General features: G+C 58.2%; 2 protein-coding genes and 1 long non-coding RNA gene across 6 annotated transcripts in view; all 3 read left to right on the top strand.

The window, feature by feature from the left end:
- The first annotated feature begins 2872 nt into the window (after nucleotides 1-2872).
- TMEM141 (transmembrane protein 141) lies at nucleotides 2873-4564 on the top strand. 2 transcript variants are annotated; one of them, XM_004714494.3, is made up of 5 exons: nucleotides 2873-2968; nucleotides 3136-3202; nucleotides 3311-3394; nucleotides 3855-3956; nucleotides 4245-4564. In XM_004714494.3, the coding sequence occupies exons 1-5, from the start codon at nucleotides 2915-2917 to the stop codon at nucleotides 4256-4258; spliced, it is 321 nt and encodes a 106-aa protein (XP_004714551.2). In that variant the 5' UTR covers nucleotides 2873-2914; the 3' UTR covers nucleotides 4259-4564. The 2 variants fall into 2 exon arrangements, with proteins under 2 accessions (XP_004714551.2, XP_045145196.1); XM_045289261.1 differs by lacking the exons at nucleotides 3855-3956; nucleotides 4245-4564 and adding an exon at nucleotides 3678-3848.
- Nucleotides 4565-9140: 4576 nt separating this feature from the next.
- LOC123521567 lies at nucleotides 9141-10973 on the top strand. The gene is made up of 3 exons (XR_006679988.1): nucleotides 9141-9987; nucleotides 10161-10380; nucleotides 10762-10973. It is a non-coding gene; the product is annotated as an uncharacterized LOC123521567 (long non-coding RNA).
- Nucleotides 10974-13808: 2835 nt separating this feature from the next.
- LOC101652665 (coiled-coil domain-containing protein 183) overlaps nucleotides 13809-19405 on the top strand; it is a 19759-nt gene continuing 14162 nt past the window's right edge. For 2 of the 3 annotated variants that reach the window (XM_045289105.1, XM_045289104.1), the window contains exons 1-9: nucleotides 15359-15475; nucleotides 15651-15773; nucleotides 16076-16201; nucleotides 16336-16390; nucleotides 17358-17458; nucleotides 17919-18079; nucleotides 18193-18361; nucleotides 18441-18551; nucleotides 18637-18733. In XM_045289105.1, coding sequence (XP_045145040.1) covers nucleotides 15374-15475; nucleotides 15651-15773; nucleotides 16076-16201; nucleotides 16336-16390; nucleotides 17358-17458; nucleotides 17919-18079; nucleotides 18193-18361; nucleotides 18441-18551; nucleotides 18637-18733 — 1045 coding nt within the window. In that variant the 5' untranslated portion in view covers nucleotides 15359-15373. Of the gene's footprint in view, nucleotides 13950-14286; nucleotides 14409-14739; nucleotides 14818-14915; nucleotides 15084-15358; nucleotides 15476-15650; nucleotides 15774-16075; nucleotides 16202-16335; nucleotides 16391-17357; nucleotides 17459-17918; nucleotides 18080-18192; nucleotides 18362-18440; nucleotides 18552-18636; nucleotides 18734-19124; nucleotides 19316-19405 lie in introns of those variants that run through there. The other variant, XM_004714437.2, reaches the window with a different exon arrangement.

Genomic DNA, 19405 nt, shown 5'->3' with positions numbered 1-19405 from the left:
TGATAACGTATGTCATAAATGTGCTTGATAAAATTGATGTATGGATTGTTGTAGGTTCAAACCCACAAGCTGCCTTCCAGGAGAAAAACAAGGCTTCCTGCTCCTGCCCCATAAAGGTGTTCACCCTCCGGACCCCTCAGGAGCGATTCCACTCTGTCCTTTAGGGTCTGTGGGTCAGAATCAACTTCATCGGTGGCCCTTGATTGTCTTGCCCTCTGGCAAGGGGCCCTGGTGGCATGGTGGGTTAACCATTGGGCTTCTAAGTGAAACGTTGGTGCCTCAAGCCTGCCAGCTGCCTCGTGTCTCCCGTATGAGCAAGGGCTGCAGCCTCGGAAACACTAGGGAGTTGTCCCACTCGATCCATTAGGGGAAAGTGAGTGGGAATTGACTGGCCGGCAGTGGCTAGTGGTCAAAGGGCCTAGGGCAGAGCTGGCACTGTGAGCCCAGCACACCGTTTGGTTTCTTCTGCCCGCCCTGCCTGCACCAGGGCTTTCGTGAGCATTGATGTCACCCCGTTTCGTTTGCTGGTGTTTTAGCTAGCATATTGTGGTAAGTTGGGATTTCTGACCCTGTAGAAATAACTTTTTAAAAAATGAATTCAATATTTGGGGGTTTTTAGCAATAACTTTTTGAGAATGAATGCATCCAAAGGAAATGAGGAGAAAGCCCAGAAGGCAATGGCAACCTACCTGATCAGCGTGGAAAGAGTTTACAAAGCAATCTTGCTGTGGGGGCTGGTGCTATCTAAGAAAAATACCCGCACTTGGGAAGTTCACACTGTGCTTAGTACACGCGTCCTACCGTCAGACTCTGTAAGGAGTGTGACTGAGGACTCTGTACGGTCAGGCAGGAGAGGAGACGGGGGCGCACACATGTAAGTACACTGGGTGTGTCCCCGACCCTGGTGACAGTGCTGTGTAGAGCAGCTAGTGTTCCCAAGTGAGCCCTGGCTGCTCAGGAGCTGGCGGGACAGGGAGCTGCTGGGAAGTGGGAGGTACAGACGGGTGGAACACTTTGGAAAACATTTGGGCAGGTTCTGAGAAAAGTAAACATTCGACGGGCATCCTCTAACCAACTCCGTCATCACACTCCAGGGGTCCACCTGTTTGTGGTGACCTTACTCCTGGTCACCTACTTTGAGCATGTCTGTCGTCAGCAGAGACCGGTCCCCGGAGGAGGACATCATGCTGGGTAAAGAGGAGGAGCAGCGAAAACAGGAAGGCCCTTGGCAGAGGGTCGGTACAGTGGCTGCGACAATGGGCTCAGGCACAGGAACCATTGTGAGGATGGGGCAGGACCGGGCAGTGTCTCCTGTTGTGCATGGGGTCACTATGGGCTGGAGCTGACTGGACATCAACAGTCCTGGAAAGGTCCCCCAGGGCCCAGGTGGACAGGCGACCAAGCTTCAGTCTGTCCCCTGGAGGAATCGGCTTAGCAGAATGAAGGTGCCAGCTGCCGGCTGCTGCCAGCTCAGTAGTGGCTCTCCGACCCCGACAGCTCTGAAATACGCACAATGAGGGGACACAGGACGGCGGTGGGCCCAGGGCTGGGGCTGCAAGGCTGTTCTGTCTGGTTGGCAGTCTGGGGCTGGGTGCTTTTGTCTAAACTTATACAACTGTGCACCGAAAAGAGTGACTTTCACCGCCTGTAGTTTTACCTCCATTTTTTTTAATTTAAAAATTATATATATATATATGTATATATATATATAGAGAGAGAGAGAGGAGAAAGGCAGAGAGCAGACGGAGGACGTGGTGGTGGTGAGATGGCAATGAGTCAGTGCCAGCTCACAGCGCCCCCCTGGATGTACCACGCTGCCCAGGCCCAAGCCACACCCACACTGGTTCTAATGTTGGAGCCCATTGTTGCAGCCACGGGTGTCCGTGCATGTCCTCAAAGTGCATCCTCTGTTTGATGACTTCTCTCCTGACAACATGTTCAAAATATGTGGGACCAAGCTTCGCCACCCTCGCCTCAAAGGAGCCTTCGGGCCGGACGTCTCCCATCACAGTTCTGTGTGTCTTCTGACATTCCTGGGTACTGTCGGTGTTCTTGCCAGCACCATCGTTTAAATGCACCATTTCTTCTGAACACTCCTATATTCAATGACCACCTCCCCGTGCATCCGAGGCGGCTGACAATGACCCGGATCGGCAGCTCTGAGTGACCACCTTGCTCAACACGCTAATGCAGCGGTTCTCAACCTGTGGGTCTCGACCTCTTTGGGGGTCAAACAACCCTTTCCCAAGGGTCGCCTAAGACCATCGGAAAACACAAATATTTCACAATATATTATTACGTAGTGTTTTGTGATTAATCACTATGCTTTAATTGTGTTTAATGATGTTCAATCTGTAACAATGAAAATACATCCTGCATATCAGATATTTACATTACGATTCATAACAGCAGCAAGATGACAGTGAAGTCGCAACGAAACTAATCGTATGACTGCTTTAAGGAGACCTTGTCTATTGGTCCCGATGGGAGGATTCTGCTTTTCCTGCTTGCATTGCAATCCGTACTGAAGGCTGCAGTCCTAGGGCTTCGTCAGCAGGTGCCTCGGGCCGCCACGACTTCCACAAGCACAACAGAACTACCAAGCACCGCCCCCACGGCGAAAACGGGGGCAATCCGCCGAGTCCCGGATGAAAAGGTGGTGAAATGGGGCGGTGACTAAGGCCGGCCCGCCCCCTCGCACGCAGGCCCCGCCCCCTCTGCGCCGGCACCGCTGGCCGGGCTGCGCGCAGGCGCAGTTCTCCAGACTCCGCCCCACCGCTCCTCTCAGCTGCGCAGGCGCAACTCACTAGAAACCGCCGTCACTGACCTAGGTCCGGGCTCCGCCCCCTTTTCCCGACTCAAGCCCCGCCCCCTCGCCCGGCAGGACGCCCCTGCGGGCTCCCCTCCCGCGGCCATGGTGACCCTGGGCCTGTCCAGGGTGGACGACGCCGTGGCTGCCAAGCACCCGGTGAGGGGCGGCCTGGCCTGCGTGCTGGGCGGGAGGTTGGGGGCGTGTCCTCGGCGGGGAGAAGCGGGGGGACCGGGGGCGCCGGGGCGGAAGGTGCCGAGGCCGGAGGGAGAGGAAGGCCGGTGAAGGAAGCGGGATCGGGCACTGAGCGCCCCGTCCCCCGTCAGGGCCTCGGGGAGTACGCCGCCTGCCAGTCCAACGCCTTCCTGAAGGGCATTCTCACCTTCGTCACAGGTAGGCGGGCCCAGGTGGGCCAGGTGCCCCGCCCTGACGCCCCCCTCGGGCGGCCCCCGGGCTCGGGGCAATCGGCTGGCTGGCTGGCTGACAGCCTTGCCGCGGCAGGTACCGGCGCAGCCCTCGGCCTGCAGATGCTGCTGCACCGGAAGCGCCCGTACCCCTTGCAGTGGAGCGTGTTGGTGGCCATGGGTAGGTGCCGGAGGCAACAGGCCCGCGAACTGGTGCTCACCGTGGGGGTGGGTGCCTCAGGGATCCGAGGCTGTACCTAGAGCATCCCCACTTCCAAGGAGGAGTCCCCAGACTTGTGTGAACCCCCGACCACCACCTGCAAAAGTTGCCTGTGCCCAGGATGGGACCCCCAAACCGCCTGCCGCAACCTGCCCTCACCTGCGCCCCACCTGCCCCTACTTGGCCTTACCTACCTGCCTGTACTTGTCCCCTCCTGCCCTCACCTGCCCCCTGATCCTACCAGCTCCCACCTGCCCTTACATGCCCACACCAACTCCCACCTGTCCCCACATATACCTACCCACCTACTACTACCCCCTCTGTCCCTACTAATCCGTACCTACTCCCACTTGCCATTACCTACCCTACCTGCCCCCGCCTCTCACCCGCTCCTACTTGCCCCACCTGCCCCACTTTCCAGTCTCAGGCTCCCTGGCCAGCTATGGGGTGACACGGGTGGAGACCCAGAAATGCAACAACCTCTGGCTCTTCCTGGAGACCGGGCAGCTCCCCAAAGACACAGGTGAGAGGCTGGGATGGGGCTGGCACCGGAGGCCCCAGTGCCCACAGACGCCATAGGCAGGCCCTCTGTCCTCTGCCCTCTGCCTCACCACAGTAGCTGGAGCGGGAAGGGGGCAGGTGGTCAGCAGGAGGAAGGCCCTGGCTGGGGTGGAGCGAGAAGAGGGGCAGGGTGGGGACCCACCTGGGCTCCTCTCCCGTGGGCCTGTTTCTGCCACGGGAGCCTGAGTCCAGGGGCCAGAGAAACTCGGGGCTCCGTGTGGTCGTCACTGCTTCCCTTTGCCTCTTACAGATACACCCCGCTAGGAGACACCCAACGTGGGGGGCGGGATGGGGGGCAACGATCCAGAGGAACTCCGGGGACACAGCCTGCCCAGCCTGGCCTTTCCTGCACCCAGACCAGAAAGGACTGTCCCTGGGGTGGTGGCCTCGGAGGCACAGCTGTCCCTGGGAGCGAGAGCATTGTGCTCCGGTTGCCACTGAGGGCGGCAGCAGCTGGGGGGCGGGGTGGTGAGGGAGCCCCTCTGGCAGCCCCTCTAGCCCTCTGTCCCCAGGAGTCAACAGTCACAGCAGCTGCTGGGGTTGCCTGGCCAATAAACAGCTGTCCCTTTATCCCACCTGAGTGCTAAACCTGTGCTTCCCCAAGTGGGTGACACCAGGGCATGTTGGAACAACCAGGGGGAGGGCGGCAGCTGCAAAGCAGATAACTGCACGTTGCCCTGCATTCGGGTGTAGAGTACAAGGGTTTTCATTGCTGGGGGGCACTGAGGACTTCTTCTCTAGAAAGGGGTGGAGGCCGAAGCTGTGTGGGAGCCTTTGCTCCAAACCCCAGGAAACCGGTCGGTGGAGTACGAGGGGCCAGAAAGGCAGACTCACTGCCCTCAGCCTCCCCACGCGGCACCCACCCAGGCTGCCGGCTTTCTTCCCAGAGCAGCTGGTGGGTTTGAACTGCCAGCCGCAGGGCTAGGAGCCTGGAGCCTGACCCACTGTGCCACCAGGATCCCCTGCAAGGAGAATCTGACATTGGAAGGACTCCCTCACACTGAGCTCCGGAAGTAGCCACCCACCTGCTTGGGGAGCCCTGTTGGACCACCAAGGCCCCTTGTGCCTGGTCTTTGCCTGTGAGGGTGGCAGAGAGGAGCCACGAGGGGTGCTCGGGCCCATCTATACCTGAGTTTCCTAGAGGGGCAGCTGGGCTAACCTGCATGCTTGTCATTCTAAGCTCACCAGTCAGAGCAGGACACCTCTCCCCAGGGGTGGGGTGGGGTGTCTGTGTGTGGTTTTCAATGGGTGTGACCTATGGGGAATAAAACCAGTCCTTGTTTCCTGCACTCCTCTTGATGGATGTGAACCGCCAACCTTTCAGCGAGCGGCCAAGGGCATCACTGCTTTCGCCACCCAGGGCTGCCACAGAGAGGCCCGGACTGGCCTTGTGGAGCCCTGCCTGGGAGAGGGACCTCGAGAACTGGCCAGACAACGCTGCCTCGCCCTCACGCCCACCACCACCCACACACACAAGATGAAGAGGCAAAGATGGTACAAACCCTCCACAAGCCCGGTGTCCTTTGCAGTTGGCGTCCCAGTCCCAGTGTCCCCGCAGTGACACACGCGCCCCCACCCAAACTTGGTCCTTGTGGCTGCCCCTCAGCAGAACAGTGACCGGTCCCCCCAGGCACCGTGGATCCTCGGTGGGAACACGGTGGCTTTATTCACTCACTGTGTGAAAGTCCGAGTCAGCCGCCCGGCACAGACATAGGCATGGGCCCTGGCCCCTCGTAGCCTGCTCTCCGCTGTAACCGCCTCCATCTCCAGCCATCGTGTGGCCCTGCTTGCCGCAGCACCTCCATCCCGGCCAACAGCAGGCAGAAAGCAGGGGGAGGAAGGGCAGTTACTCCCACCACTGCTGTGTCCGGTCAGTGGCTAACAGCAGCGTGGTCTCCTCCGATGCCAAGGAGCCTGGGAGATGCAGCCCTGTCTGGGCAACCGGGGCCCCACTGTGACAGACTCCATCCCCTTAAAATGTCTGTGATAAATCCTAACCCCCCGCCTGTGACTGAGGGGCCCTGGTGGACAATGGGTAAGCACTAAGCTACTGACCCAAAGACTGGTCTGGAACCGCCAGCTGCTCTGAGGAGGGCGATGGGCTCCAAAAACCAAGCCCCCTGTGCAGTCCGCTCTAGCTGTCAGACACACTGAAGGGCAGGCGGTTTCCAGGGCCGTAAACCTTCACGGAAGCCTTGGCCTCCCCTCTTGCCCTCGGGGCAGCTGGTGGGGTCAGAACTGCTGGCCTTCTGGTTAGCAGCCCACACTTGGGTCCCTGCATCACCAGGACCCCTGCTGTGAGCACTCTCAGCCTTGGAAACCCTGTAGGGCAGGACCAACTCGATGGCAGTGGGGTGGGACCAGGTTTGGTCACCCCTGTGGCTTGGCAGCAGTGGGGTGGGTCCAGTTGGGTTGCCCTTGCCGCCAGGCAGCTAGCTGCTCATTGAAAGGTTGGCAGTTTGAGCCACCAGCTTCTTCCTGGGAGGAAGACATGGCCGCCTGTGCCTGTAAGGGTTCCCTCAGTGACCCCTAGCAATGTGGTGGGACAGGCTGGGACTGTCCCTAGGGGCTTCCCAGGCGGTCTGTCTCTATGGGAATGGAAAGCCTCCCCTGTCTCCCTCATAGCAGCCAGGGTTTTGAACTGTGATGTGTGTTGAGCAGCACATCACATGGCCACTACACCCCCAGGGCTCTGCCGTAAAGAGTTGCCGCCTTGGAAATCCTCCGGCAGTTTCTCCCTGGAGCTGGAGGGCAACGTCCCGTGACTCTGATCTGAGGAAACGTGCGGGGGCAGAGCCAGTGCCGGCTAGTCTTCAGAGTGACCTGACTGAGCAAGCAAGGGTCAGCATGGGAGAGGGAGCTGCCAAGTTACACAAGATCCCTCCCTGGGGGACAGAAGCCTGGAAGACGGCAGGCCGTTCCTCCAGACCCAACAGCAAGCCTTCCCTGAGAGACTTCTAGCTCCCTGAACAGGGAGAGAATAAATCTGCAGTATTTCTGTTGTGGTAGAGAAGGAAGACACTGATGGTCAGGGGTTGAACATCTGAGGAAGGATGACAATGGGTCTCGGGGAACAACAATCAGACTGCCTCAGCCAGACACCTAGCTGGGCCCGGGAAGGACAAGAGGAAGCATTGCACCCAGCACAGGCCCTCGGTGCCACCGGAGGGGGAGCCAGGCCTCGGAAGCGGGCACAGAGTGTAGGGCCAGGCTGGACTGATTTTGTTCCAGTAGACTGGTTTGTGGGGTCTGCACTGCGGGTTAGACGGCGAACTGCGACCCAAAAGGCCGGCGCTGACTCCACCAGCTGCTTCAGGGGCGAGAGGCAAGGCTGGCGGCCCCAACAGAGCCTGCACTCTCGGGGCGAGAGGCAAGGCTGGCGGCCCCAACGGAGCCTGCACTCTCGGGGACCCTTCCAGGGTCACTGGCTCATGGCAGTGGGCGGGGGGTCTGGAATTCTTGAGTCATTTTGTCGCTGTTAGTCGGTTCCAACTCCCAGTGATCCCACACACAGTGGAACAAAGCCTGCGGGACCCTGTGCCATCCTCCCAAGGCCCCTCCCATTGTTGCAGCCACTGTGCCAGTCCATCTGGTCTAGGGCCTTCCTCTTCGCTGCCACCTCGCCACTTTACTAAGCATGATGTCCACTGCCTGGCAACGTGTCCAAAGTATGTGAGGCAAATTCTTGCCGTCCTTGCCTCTAAGCAGGGCTCGGCTGTACTTCTGTGTGAGTCCGGGTGGACTAGAGAAACAAATTCATAGACACTCATCTGTGTATAAGAAAGAGCTTCCTATCAAAGAGCAATTGAATTTTGAGAAAACATCTCAGCCCAGTCCAGATCAAGTACATAAGTCCAATATTAGCCCATACATCTGATACCAGTCTAAAAATTCCTCTTCAGACTCACGCAACACATGCAATGATGCCAAATGCAGGAAGATCACAGGCCAGTGGGTGGAAAGTCTTGTGGATCCAATGGTGGTAGAAACAGCTCAGTGCTAGCAGGGGTCTCCACGTGGCTCCTTCAGCTCCCGGACGCTAGCACAGCTCCATCTGTCTTCTCAACAGGAATGTCTCCCAGGGAGTGAGTGTGTGTCCTGCCTCCAGCGAGCTATTTATCTCCTTCACACCTCCAGATAAGGTCATCAAGCTGCGACCCATGGACAGGCTAAACTCCACCCCTTCAAGTCTCAAATTGACAACAGATGACGTAACTACAACTTCTGAGCACACAGATCCGTTTGTCCTTTTGGCAGTCAGTCCATGCTACTTTCAATACTCTTCTGCAGTACAATTCAAAAGCATCCGTTTTTCTTCAGTCTCCTTATTCAATGTTCCACTGTCTAATGCAAATGAGGCCATTAGAAATAGCATGACTTGGGTCAGGCATACCTTAGTCCTCAAAAACACCTTTGCTCTTCGACACTTTAAAGAGGTCTTGTGCAGCAGATTTACCCCATGCGATGCATCATTTGATTTCTTAACGACTGCTTCCATGAGCATTGACTGTGGATCCAGGCAGGACAAAGTCTGTCACTCTGTTCTCCATGTATCATGATGGTCCGGTGTGGAGGACTTGGTCTTCTTGACATTGGATTGTAGTTCACGTCGAAGGCTGCAAACCTTGGTCTTTCTTCATCAGCACGTGCTTCAAGCCCTCTTCACTTTCAGCCAGCGAGCTTGTGTCACCTGCACACCGCCTTCCTCCACTCCTGGTGCCACACTCCTCTCCATGGAATCCAGCTTCTCTGACGATTTGCTCAGCACACAGATTGAGTAAGTAGGGAGAGAGGACACGACCCTGCCACACACCTTCCCTGATTGTCAGCCCTGTTCTGTTCGCACAGCTGCCTCTTCATGCAGGTACAAGTTTAACGTGCATAATGAGAGTTCTGAAATGTCCACTCTTCTCAAAGTTATCCATCGTTTGTTATGACCCACACAGTCAAATGACTTGGGATATTCATGAAACACAAGTAAACATCTCTCTGGCGTCCAAGATCCATCTGATGTCAGCGGTGATATCCCTTGTTCCACATCCTCTTCTGAATCCAGCCTGCATCTCTGGCAGCTCCCTGTCAAAGCATTGCTGAACTTTATTGGATGATCTTCAGCAAAATTCTACTTGTGATATCAATGATATCGTTCTATAACTGGAGCATTCTGTTGGGTCGCCTTTCTTTGGAATGGGCACCAATATGGGTCTCGTCCAGCCACTTGGCCAAGTACCTCTTTTCCAGATGTCCTGCCGCAGACAAGTGAGTGCTTCCAGCGCTTCATTGCTTGCCAAACATTTCGATTGGTGTTCCATCCATGCCTGGCACCTGTTGTTGAGCTACTATTTTCAGTGCAGCTTAGACGCCTTCCTTCAGTAGCATTGGCCCTGATCATGTGCACCCTCCTGACGTGGTGGCCTGAAGATAGTTCTTCCTGGCGCAGCGACTGCGCATTCTTTCCATCACCCTTTGGTTCACTTAACCTGGGCACCGTCGAGAGGAAGGGCACTGCATTCGTTATCAGAAAGGGCATTTCAAGGTCTATCTTGAGAACAACGCTGCCTGTGATAGGATTGTGGCTCTCTGCACACCAGGAAATCCAGTCAGAACAATAATTATTCAAATTTATGTACCACCCACTAAAGTTAGTAATGCAGACACTGAAGAAATCTACCAATGTCTTTGATCTGAAATTGGTCAGACATGAAATCAAATGCATTGATGATTATTGGTGATTGGAATGCAAACGTTGGAAACAAGGAAGGAAGGGTAGTTAGAAAACATGGGCTTGGCATAGAAACGGAGCTGAAGATCACATGGCAGAATCTCACAGAACCAACAACTCGTTCATAGCAAATACCTTTTCTCAACAACACAAGAGGACTTCTCCAGAAGGGTGACACAGAAATGTGGGAAGAGACGACGGGGAAGCGCAAGGTCAGCCGCTAAAACCTGGCCAGGGGCCGGTGGTGGAGCAGACCCTCCATCGCTCAGCGGTAAGTTCAGGTTGAAGCTGAAAAACATTCAAGGAGAGCCAAAATACGACCTTGAGTCTCTCTTCCCTAAATTTCAAGAGAGACTTGATGCATTGAGCACTACTGATGAAAGTCCTGCTGAGCGTGTGCGGGGAGACCCTCACACTAACTGAAAAGCCCCCACACTGTCACAGGTTCGCAGGAGCATGTGCGGCTATGAATAGAGCTGACAGTGGAGGCACGGAAGCTCGGAGGAGAGAAGGAAGTGAGTCGCAGTGTCGCGGCAGCGCGCTCACCTCTGCGATGGCCATCACTCAGCAGCCGGTCCACGCAGAGCAGGAGGACGGGCAGGAAGGAGAGTGTCTCCGCTTTATTTCTGACCACGGCCATAGAGTCCTCGGGGTGTGATTACAGGTAACGGCACACGGCACAGGAAGGGGAGGGGCTAGGGGTGTACAGGAAATAGGAGGGGAGGGGTTAGGGGAACATGTGACAAGAAGGGCAGCCCCTGGACTCACTGGGGCAGCCTAACCTCCGTCCCCCTTGAGTGGGCTTGAGCTCCCTGGGCTCTCCTTCAGGGAAACAATCTACTATCCTTATCAGAAGGGATTGGGCCCTACTTAGGGTGGGACAGACTGTACAGTCTGATTGTGCTAGATGACTGATAACCCTTAAGGGGAATAACCTCTGACCTGCTTGCAATGACCTCCAAGTGTAGTGTACAGTCATTCAGTCCTAGGTTTGGCATATATTTGGGGGAGACAACCTGGGAAAAAGCCTGTTTATATCCCACAGAGCTGTGGGATGACGTCAAGAATATCCCCCATGAAGGATCAAAAGGTCACTAGAGAGAGGAAAGAGGAAAAGACAAAGTACAGCTCAGAAGAGACCCTGCAACCTGCCCCAGGTCACGGAGCAGCTAGGGACATGGAGAACGGATGACGACGTCTGTGTGAGTCTGGGTACTTTGGAGAAATAAATCCACAGAGGCTCATGTATAAGAGAGAGTTTTATATAAAGGGTAAGTAAGCATCAAGAAGACATCCCAACCCAGTGCTGCCCAAGCCCACAAGTCCAACATTAACCCATATGTCCAACACCAATCCACAACGTCCTCCTCCATCTCACAAAGCAGACGCAATGACGCTGACTGCAGGAGGAAAGCCGAGTCAGTGAATGAACAAGCATCTCAGGGTTGGCAGGGGTCTCCACTCGACTGCTCCAGCACCCAGGGCTGCATCTGGGTAGGTCCATGTGGCTTCTCTTTGGGGATGTCTTGCAGGAAGTCAGCCTTGCCAGCTGAAGCAGGGAACTGCTAAGGCAGCTGTACCCTGGTGCGACCATCACAAAGCACTGAGCCATTTATCCCTCCACCCTTCAATTAACCCCACATGTGTTTATCGGCCAGGTTGGCACAATTAACTAACTAAATCAACGTCACAGCACGCGCGGAGCGGCATGTAAAAGGGCAGCTCAAGAAGACAACGTAAAACAGTGACGTGTGCGAGGACCTAGCGTTGTTGTTGTTGTTATTGTTAGGTGCCGTGAGCTCCAACCACAGCCACCCTCCACACAATGGAATGAAGCCCGGCCGGGCACTGCACCTGCCTCTCTACTGTCCCCAGGCCTGAGCCCACTGTGGTAGCTCCAGGGCCCATTCATCTCTTCCTCGCTGCCCCTCCACTTTACCAAGCAGGACGTCCTTGTCCAGGGACTGGTCTCTCCTGACAACACGTCCAAAGATTCAGAGGAAGGCTCGCCAGCTTTGCTTCCAAGGAGCACTCTGCTGTGCTTCTAAACCAGGCGGATTTGGCCTTTCGCCACCCCTGGACACTTCACTGTTCTTCTCCAGCACCACCACTCAAATGTACCGATTCTTCCTCAGCCTTCCTTACTCAATGTTCAACTATCAAATGCCTATGAGACCACTGAAAACACCATGACTTAGGTCAGGCACACACTTTAGACTGTAAAGCCAAATTGCCCCCGTGACTGGCTCCGGGATCTCGGGCAGGCTGTGGGTTCATGTTTCCTAGCAGTGCAAAGTAGGACGTACCCAGAGACTGAGGCTAGCCAACACGGGAGCGGCATAGCGAGCCCAGCCTCCGAGGGGAGGACCACACGGCCAGCTCGGGAGCTACACAAAGGACCAGACTGCCAACCTACCTCAGATGAGCCAATCAGTGGATTGACGGGAAGGGGGGCTGGGAATGCCCCTTTACGTATACTTGTAAATAAATACTTTGGAATTTATTTTGTGGGGGCTCTTGTCCAAGACGGTGCACACAGTTAAGCACCTGAGGACTGGAGCCGTGGCTTAAGCTAGCATAATAAAACCTCTTCTGTCATTGCAGCCTTGTGTTTGATCTCCTTCCATTGAAAGGGGAATTGCTCCAGGTCCCTAACAAGACCTCAAAGTGACATCCTTGCTTGTCAATACTCTAAAGAGGTCTTGTGCAGCAGGTTTACCTAAAGCAAGACGTCTTTTGTGCTCTGGACTGCTGCTGCCAGGAGCGCTGATTGTGCATCCAAGCAAGACAAAGCCCTTGACACCATCAACCTTCTGTGCATTTACCACCATGTTACCTTATGCATAGCTTCCAGACCTAGAGTTAGAAAACCAAAAAGAAGAACCATCTCTCAGCAAATCTTAAACGGAAAGAACTCCAGAAAAAAAATTCAAGCCTCGCGTTGAAATATTGAAAAATTCTATAGGCAAAATATTGAATGATGCAGGAAGTATCACAAGGCGATGGAAAGAACACAGTCACTATACCAAAGAGAGCCTTTTGGGGTTTGGCCGGGGGTGGGCACCAAAAATACCCCAAAACCTGCTGCATGGAGTCGGCTCTGATTCAGAGCTCCTGCAGGGCGGAGAAGCACTGCTCCCTGGATCCCAGGTGACTAGAAGTCGTGATGAGTTCACGGATGCAGACAGCCTCCTCTTTCTCCCCCAGAATGGCTGGGGGTCCCAACCTGTGGGCTAGCGACCCACCACATGACCAGGGGTCCCCACAGGAAGTGCAGCACCCCCATGCATCCCACTTCCCTGCACAGCTTCCCCAGGACCACACCCACCCCGTCCCTGCTCTGTGGCCAGCCCTCCAGCACAGGGTCACACAGTGCACAATGCCCTGGACCCACACGCTCAGGCTCACCCTGCCACCGCTCGCCTGCTGGCACTGCCATTCCACAGCTTGGCAGAACCTCCTATGCTTGGGGTCAGACTGGCGTCTTTTCCTCAGAAAGTCCACCTAAGGGTCCCCCTCTCCTCTGGTGGGCAGAAAGCTCACCTCCTGTTGCTTGCTGAACTGGCATCCCGCCGAGAGGCAATGTGGGCACTGCAACTGCCCACAGGGAAGGCCAGGTGTGGGAATAAAGACCCCATCGGGTGTGCACCCCAGAGCCCCAGGAAGCTCAGGCTGTCCCTGGGGTGGGCTCCATCTGAGCCAAGGCCAGGTGATAGGGAAGCCAGAGGCCCAGGGCCCACGGCGGTCGGGGGTCAAGGTGGGAAGGGAAGGTGGCAAGGTCCAAGTGCCTAGTGTTAGGTCTCATGAGCCAGGTGGTCGAGGGCCTGTGAGTGTGGTGTGCACTGGGGATCCCGAGCCAGTGGCAGGGGAAGCGGGTAAGAAATTTCCATCCTGTGGGTGGGTGGGGGGTAGCCTGAGGTCTGGGAGGAGGCAGGTAGGTGAGGGGTGCTGATGTGGGACCCAATACCAAGTCACCCCCTGTGTGGAGGCACCTGACCACGGCAGTGTCCTCTGAGGGTGACCCCCGGGAACAGCAGCGGGGGTAGGGCAGGCAGGCATTCCGGGTTCTTGGTCACAATGGGTGGGGGAGTCCCAGGCCTCAGAGGTGGCTGAGCAGAGAGCACACGGACTTGCAGAGTGCTCTCGGGGTGACGAGGGCCACCATGAGGGTGTACAATGAAGGGGACGTGGAGGAGCAGATCCAGGAGCTGAAGACCATCACACGGCTCCAGGGTAGGCATCTCAGGACACACGGCCACTGCTACTGTCCATCCGCCCGCAGCTGGAGAGGGAGTGGGAGGCCTACTGTGCAGGGCTTGGGGAGATGGGGGCACATCAGCCACGTGTACGTGAAGTACATGGTCTGAGTGTGTAAGGGTCATGGGCCATAGACCCTGCAGAGCAGGTGTTTGGGCCTTCCCCAGCACAACCTCCTTCCAGCTTGGCCCTCCAAGGACAAGTGCTTGTTGGGCAGGACAGCCTGCTCAGGAGGTTAGGGTATCTGGGGCAGCCTCCGCCCTTCGAATGGCCATGACACACACACCCCTCCCACGCACCCCCTGACCCCCAGAGCAGTGCCGGGCGCTGCAGGTCCAGGCTGTGAAGGAGAAGACAGTCCAGAACAAAGCCAAGCTGGCCCTCCTGCGGGACAGGATCCGCCATGGCTCCCAGGACTGGGCACTGGCCCAGAAGGTGGGTTCCCTCGCACCCTGCTGCTGGGTGGGACAGATACGTGGGGTTGCAGCCCCCCCCCACACACACACAGAGGGGCAGCGAGGCACTACCTCCGGGCCAGGGCACCTCCCGAGCAGGTCCTGGGACTGTGTGCCAGCCCAGCCACACCTCAGGGCCCGGCGGCCTCAGGCAGGCTGTCCACTTGGAGGGAGTCCCACCCTGGGCCCTCCAAGGCAGGGTCCTCTCGTCTGTGGTTGGGGAGGGGAGGCCCAGCCTCACTTCTCTCGCCATCATCAGAGCCAGGAGGGCTCCGTGTGGCCCTCCCCGCTCAACCGCCGCCTCTCTGCAGTATGACCAGTGGACCATCTCTAAGGCGTGTCGGACAAACCGGGCCATGATGCTGGCGAACTGCCGCAGCACCATGGAGGTAAGGGGACCCAAGGAGCGCTGTCTGGGAGCTGTCAGGTATCCCCCTCGCCTGGCGGCTGGCCAGGCAGCCATGGGTCCATGCCCTCCCTGACCCAGGATGCCCGCGAGAAGCTGCGCAAGTCCGTCTTCGACCGCGTGAACGCGCACAACGCGCTGATCCACCTGGTGCGGCAGCGCGGCCAGAAGCTGGAGGGCTTGCAGCTGGAGCTGGCCGGCCTGCAGAGCCAGCCCGACGTCACCAAGGAGGAGCTTCGGTTGCGGCAGGTGGCCCCGCGGGGCGGGCAGTGCTGCTGGGGGGGGTTCCCGAGTGGGGCGGAGCCTCGGGGCTGCCACCCCGTGAGCTGGGTGAGGCCCCAAGGCCAGGAGGAGGGAGGGACACAGGGGAGGGACGGTGCTCCAACTGGGGACTAGGTCCCGGGTAAGAGCCCCTCAGGCAGAGGTGGGACTCTAGTGAAGGGGCTCTGCCCAGTTAGAAGGCTGGTCCAGAACCGGCGCCTGCGCCGTGGTGCCATGGCCTGTCCTGCAGCACGTCCTCCGTGCCCTGGGCCCAGGTCATGCGGCAGCTGGAGAACAGCATCGAGAAGACCTCGGTGAAGATCACCATGTGCCACAACATCGACGCGCTGTACGTGGGCTTGCTGGATTATCTCAAGAGGGTGAGCGTCCACCCTCAGCGCTGCCCCCTGAGCCCCGGGCCCCCGTGCCTCCAGCCAGTGTCGAGGCGTTGTGGAAGATGGGGGAGGGGGGCGCTGTGTCCTCAGCGTCTGAGGTGGCCCCTGCTGATGGAGGACGGTCAGTTCTTTGGGCACCTGCTCTGCCTTCTCCATGCAGGAGCTGGCAGCATATCCCACGCAGCTGGACAAACTGCAGAGTCTCGTGTCCAACTACTGCTCGGAGCTGTCGGACATGTCGGTTATGTCCCGAGACGCTATGATGATCACGGAAGAAGTCAAGGTGAGCTGGGAGCGTGGGAACGGGGCTCCAGGGCTGCCCCTCGGCCCTGCCAGCGGGGACGGCAGAGGTTGCCCAGCCGCCTCTGCCCAGGCAGCCCGTGAAACTCACAGCGACGGGGAGTACAGTCCCTTCCTCCTTCCTCCATCGCAGCCTCCTTCCATGCTTGCACGTGCATTTGCAAAAAGAGGCTACTCCGAGGTCTAGGAAGCTTGGCCTTGACAGGGACTTCCGAAGTTGGCCCCCAGGAATTCTGGAATCCCTTTGTGGGACAGGCCACCCCCACCACCACCCTCTGTCCCCAGATGAACATGAGCCAGGCGGAGGCCTCCTTCATTGAAGAGCGCAGGGCTCGCGAGAACCGGCTCACCCAGCAGAAGAAACTTATCGACAAGATCCACACCAAGGAGACCAGCGAGAAATACCGACGGGTGAGCCCCGCCTCCTAGTTCCTGTGCACCTGCCGCGCCCCTGGCCGCGCCCAGGTCCTGCCCCTCCCCCCTCCCCACCCACCCCACCCACCCACCACCTCCGAGGGTTGCAGCTGTCTTCCTGGTCCCTACAGGGCCGCAGGGACCTGGATTTCCCCTCAAGCCTGGTGAGCGTGGAGAACCTGAAAGGTGAGCCCGGTCTGGCCCCCTGGAAGGCAGGTGTGACCCCCAGCCACAGCCGAGGGACAGAGTAGGGCCTGCCTCATGCTGACTGCCCACCAACAGGCTACACTCACAGGACCACCACCGCTGGGCTCTGGGCCGCAGGAGGCTGGGCCTCAGGCACTCAGAGAGGCTGCCAGCCTCCCAGGGCTGGACTTCGTGAGTGGACGGGACCTCTGGCCCCAAACCTGTGTCCCAGAAGCACCAGGCTGACCCAAGGCATCCCTTGGGGACTGCCAGGCTTCTCTAGAGAGACAGCCCCAGGGAACGAGACGGACGGGAGGCAGACAGGCAGCGAGGAAGAGACGGACAGACTTTCAGGAAGGAGCTTACAGGATTTTCCAGGATGGCTGGCACGCTCAAAGTCATAGGCTCGGAGCAGAAGGCTGAAGTCACCTGGGGACCGGCCCCCCAAACCCTCACACCACACTGAGAGGAGTGGACAGAGAGAGTCCTAGCAAACTACCAATCTGCTGCCCTAGGGGCAGAGCAGGGAAACCTCCCCTCGTGCTCTTAAAGCTCCAACTCTTTCGATGAGGCCCACCTACATCATGGAGGGCAATCGGCTTGCCTTGAGTCCAGCTGACTGCATCCCAGGAAGGACCTAGGGTCGTGTGTGTCCAAGCCTGTGGACACAGAAATTCAGCACCACCACAGGAGCTGGGCAGATGGTCCTGGTGCCGCAATGGGTTGAGCCCTGGGCTGCTAACCAAAGAGGTCGGCAGTTTGGATGCATCAGCGGCTCCACTCAGTGGGAGGGAGAGGAAGCCACCTGCTCCCATAAAGAGTGGCAGCCTCCGTCCGACACCCTCCTGAGCAGTTAGACTCAACCCTGCAGTCGCTGTGAGTCAGAACCAGCTCTCTGGCAGTGTTGTTGAGGGGAGCGGGTCATCTCACGCCCTGCCTGCTGTCCCTGCCCGTCTTCTCTGCACAGTGAAGCGGACAGAGTCCTCCAAGGCCGACATCGAGTACCAGGCGAAGGTGACCATGCTGGTGGACCATGTGAAGACTGCTGTGCGCTGCTCCCACCTCTGGGTAAGCCAACGCTCCCAGGGAGGGGCAAAGGGCCAGGCCCCCGTGGATGGGCTTTGAAGGCTGCACCCCTGTGCCTCCTGGGCCTGGTGGGGCAACTCAGTGTGGAGGACGCCCCAAGGCAACTCCGGAGGCCCCTCTGAGCCTGTCTGACAGGTGCCTCCCATACCAGGGCAAGGCTCTCCCTCGGGCCTTGCCCCTCACTGCCCGCCTTCCTCATGTCAAGGTTGGCACCCTTTTATTCCGTGCTCCCACCCTGTCCAGGCTCCAAAAGTAAACCAGGGTAGCAGGATGTCAGCACTGCCCCCTATGTGCGTGAGACCGCCTGCCTTCTCTGGGGGGGCCATGGGAGCAACTAACTGCTGGGGAACTAGCTGCTGGGGACCCAGGGGCGGGGGTGGGGGAGGACTGTTTCCTGGGCCCAGGCCCACTCCTGCTCCTTTCTCTCTGCTGGCCGGGCCAGGACATCGCCGGGCGCTTCCTGGCCCAGAGGAACACGGAGGAGAACCTGGAGCTGCAGATGGAGGACTGCGAGGCGCGGAGGAAGCAGCTGGAAGCCTTGATGAAGAAATTGGAGCTGGAGCAAGTGGTGCTCAAGTTCCACCAGGCACCCAACTCCATCAGGTAGCCCAGGGAGCCATCCCGGGCCCAAGGTGCGGCAAGTGCTCAAGGGTGGCCCAGTCAGGGCCCTGGCCCAGCTGCCCCAGCTGCCCCTGCACTCCCACGGTCCCCAACAGCTTTGTGATGGTTGAAAAGAAGCTTAAGGACACGCTCAAAGAGGAGGAGGGGCGGCTCCAGCTGGCCCTCAGCAACCTGACCAAGAGCCAGAAGCTGTTGCTGACGGTCCAGACAGGCATCGACAACCTCTACTTCCGGCTCATCGGCATCCCCCCGCCGCTCGGCCAGGTGCCTGCCCGAGGGAGCTGCCCCAACCGCCAGGGCACTGGGGCAGCAGGTGGCCATCAGACGCCCCTCTCGCCTGCAGAAAGAAGTGGAAATCGCCAGCCCCGCAGATGTGTATGGCAAGCTGGTGTACTGCGAGAAGAAGCTCACGTACCTGATGAGCAGGGTGGAGAAGCTGGCCCCAACTGAGGAGGTAGCCCGGCCAGGAGGGGAGCCCACGAGCGAGCGCACTGCCCGGTCTGTGCCTGCGAAGCTGAGGGAACTCTGCCCGTCTGCAGGTCACCATGAAGGTGAAGGACATCCTGGAGTCGTCCACCCTCAAGGAGAAGCAGAATACCAAGATTAGCTTTGAGGATCTGGAGGAGGACGTGATAGGTATGGGCGGGGCCAAGGGGCGGGGCCCATCGGGACCAGGGCCTGGGAAGGGCGTGCCCAGCCAGAGACGTTTGGTGGTGGTCGCGGTGCTGGACGGGGTGCGGAGTCGTGGTGGAGGGTGGTGGTGGCCAGTGCGGGGCGGGACCGAAAGTTTGGCACCGAGCTAAGACTGGGCGGGGCCGGACAGAGTGGGGGGGGGCCGAGTTCTGGGGGTGGCGTCTAGGTGCTGGCCCCACCTCGCCCCCACCCTCCGAGAGGGAATGTAAGCTGAGCTGGAGGTGCAGAGCCTCCTAAGGTCCCCGCCGGACAGCCTGGGGTGGGGACGCGGGTAAGGGGGGCCAGCAGGGCTGCAGAGCTGGCTCCCCGCCTTCGGCGGCGTCCGTCCACCTAGAAACCTTCCAGTTTGCGGACGTGGACCACAGCTACGTGCCCTCGCGGGCTGAGATCAAGAAGCAGGGCCAGAAACTGATCGAAGCGAAGCTCAAGATGGCCAAGAAGAAGAAGAAATAGCTCGTCTCCTCGCTCTGCCGGCCCCCATCCCCCCGCCACCTCGTTAGGATACAAATAAACATTTTTCCAGGACGGACGGGGCCCGTCCTTGGGTGGTGCCACGTGTGGAGGGGGGTCACGCGGGGAAGTTCTAGGGGAAATCTGGGTGTCGTGTGAATGGGG

This window comes from Echinops telfairi, unplaced genomic scaffold, assembly GCF_000313985.2.
Source record: "Echinops telfairi isolate 266 unplaced genomic scaffold, ASM31398v2 ScPeMD7_25;HRSCAF=90, whole genome shotgun sequence".
Taxonomy (NCBI): domain Eukaryota; kingdom Metazoa; phylum Chordata; class Mammalia; order Afrosoricida; family Tenrecidae; genus Echinops; species Echinops telfairi.
The sequence above is the reverse complement of the archived record's forward strand: the minus strand, read 5'-3'. Positions and strand labels throughout refer to the sequence as shown.

Bases quoted from the DNA above. Each gene is read 5' to 3' on its own strand.
- TMEM141 (XM_004714494.3), top strand. From the start codon at position 2,915: ATGGTGACCCTGGGCCTGTCCAGGGTGGACGACGCCGTGGCTGCCAAG. The intron at 2,969-3,135 runs GTGAGGGGCGGC...GTCCCCCGTCAG, and splicing joins CCGTGGCTGCCAAGCACCCG to GGCCTCGGGGAGTACGCCGC. The intron at 3,395-3,854 runs GTAGGTGCCGGA...CCCACTTTCCAG, and splicing joins GAGCGTGTTGGTGGCCATGG to TCTCAGGCTCCCTGGCCAGC.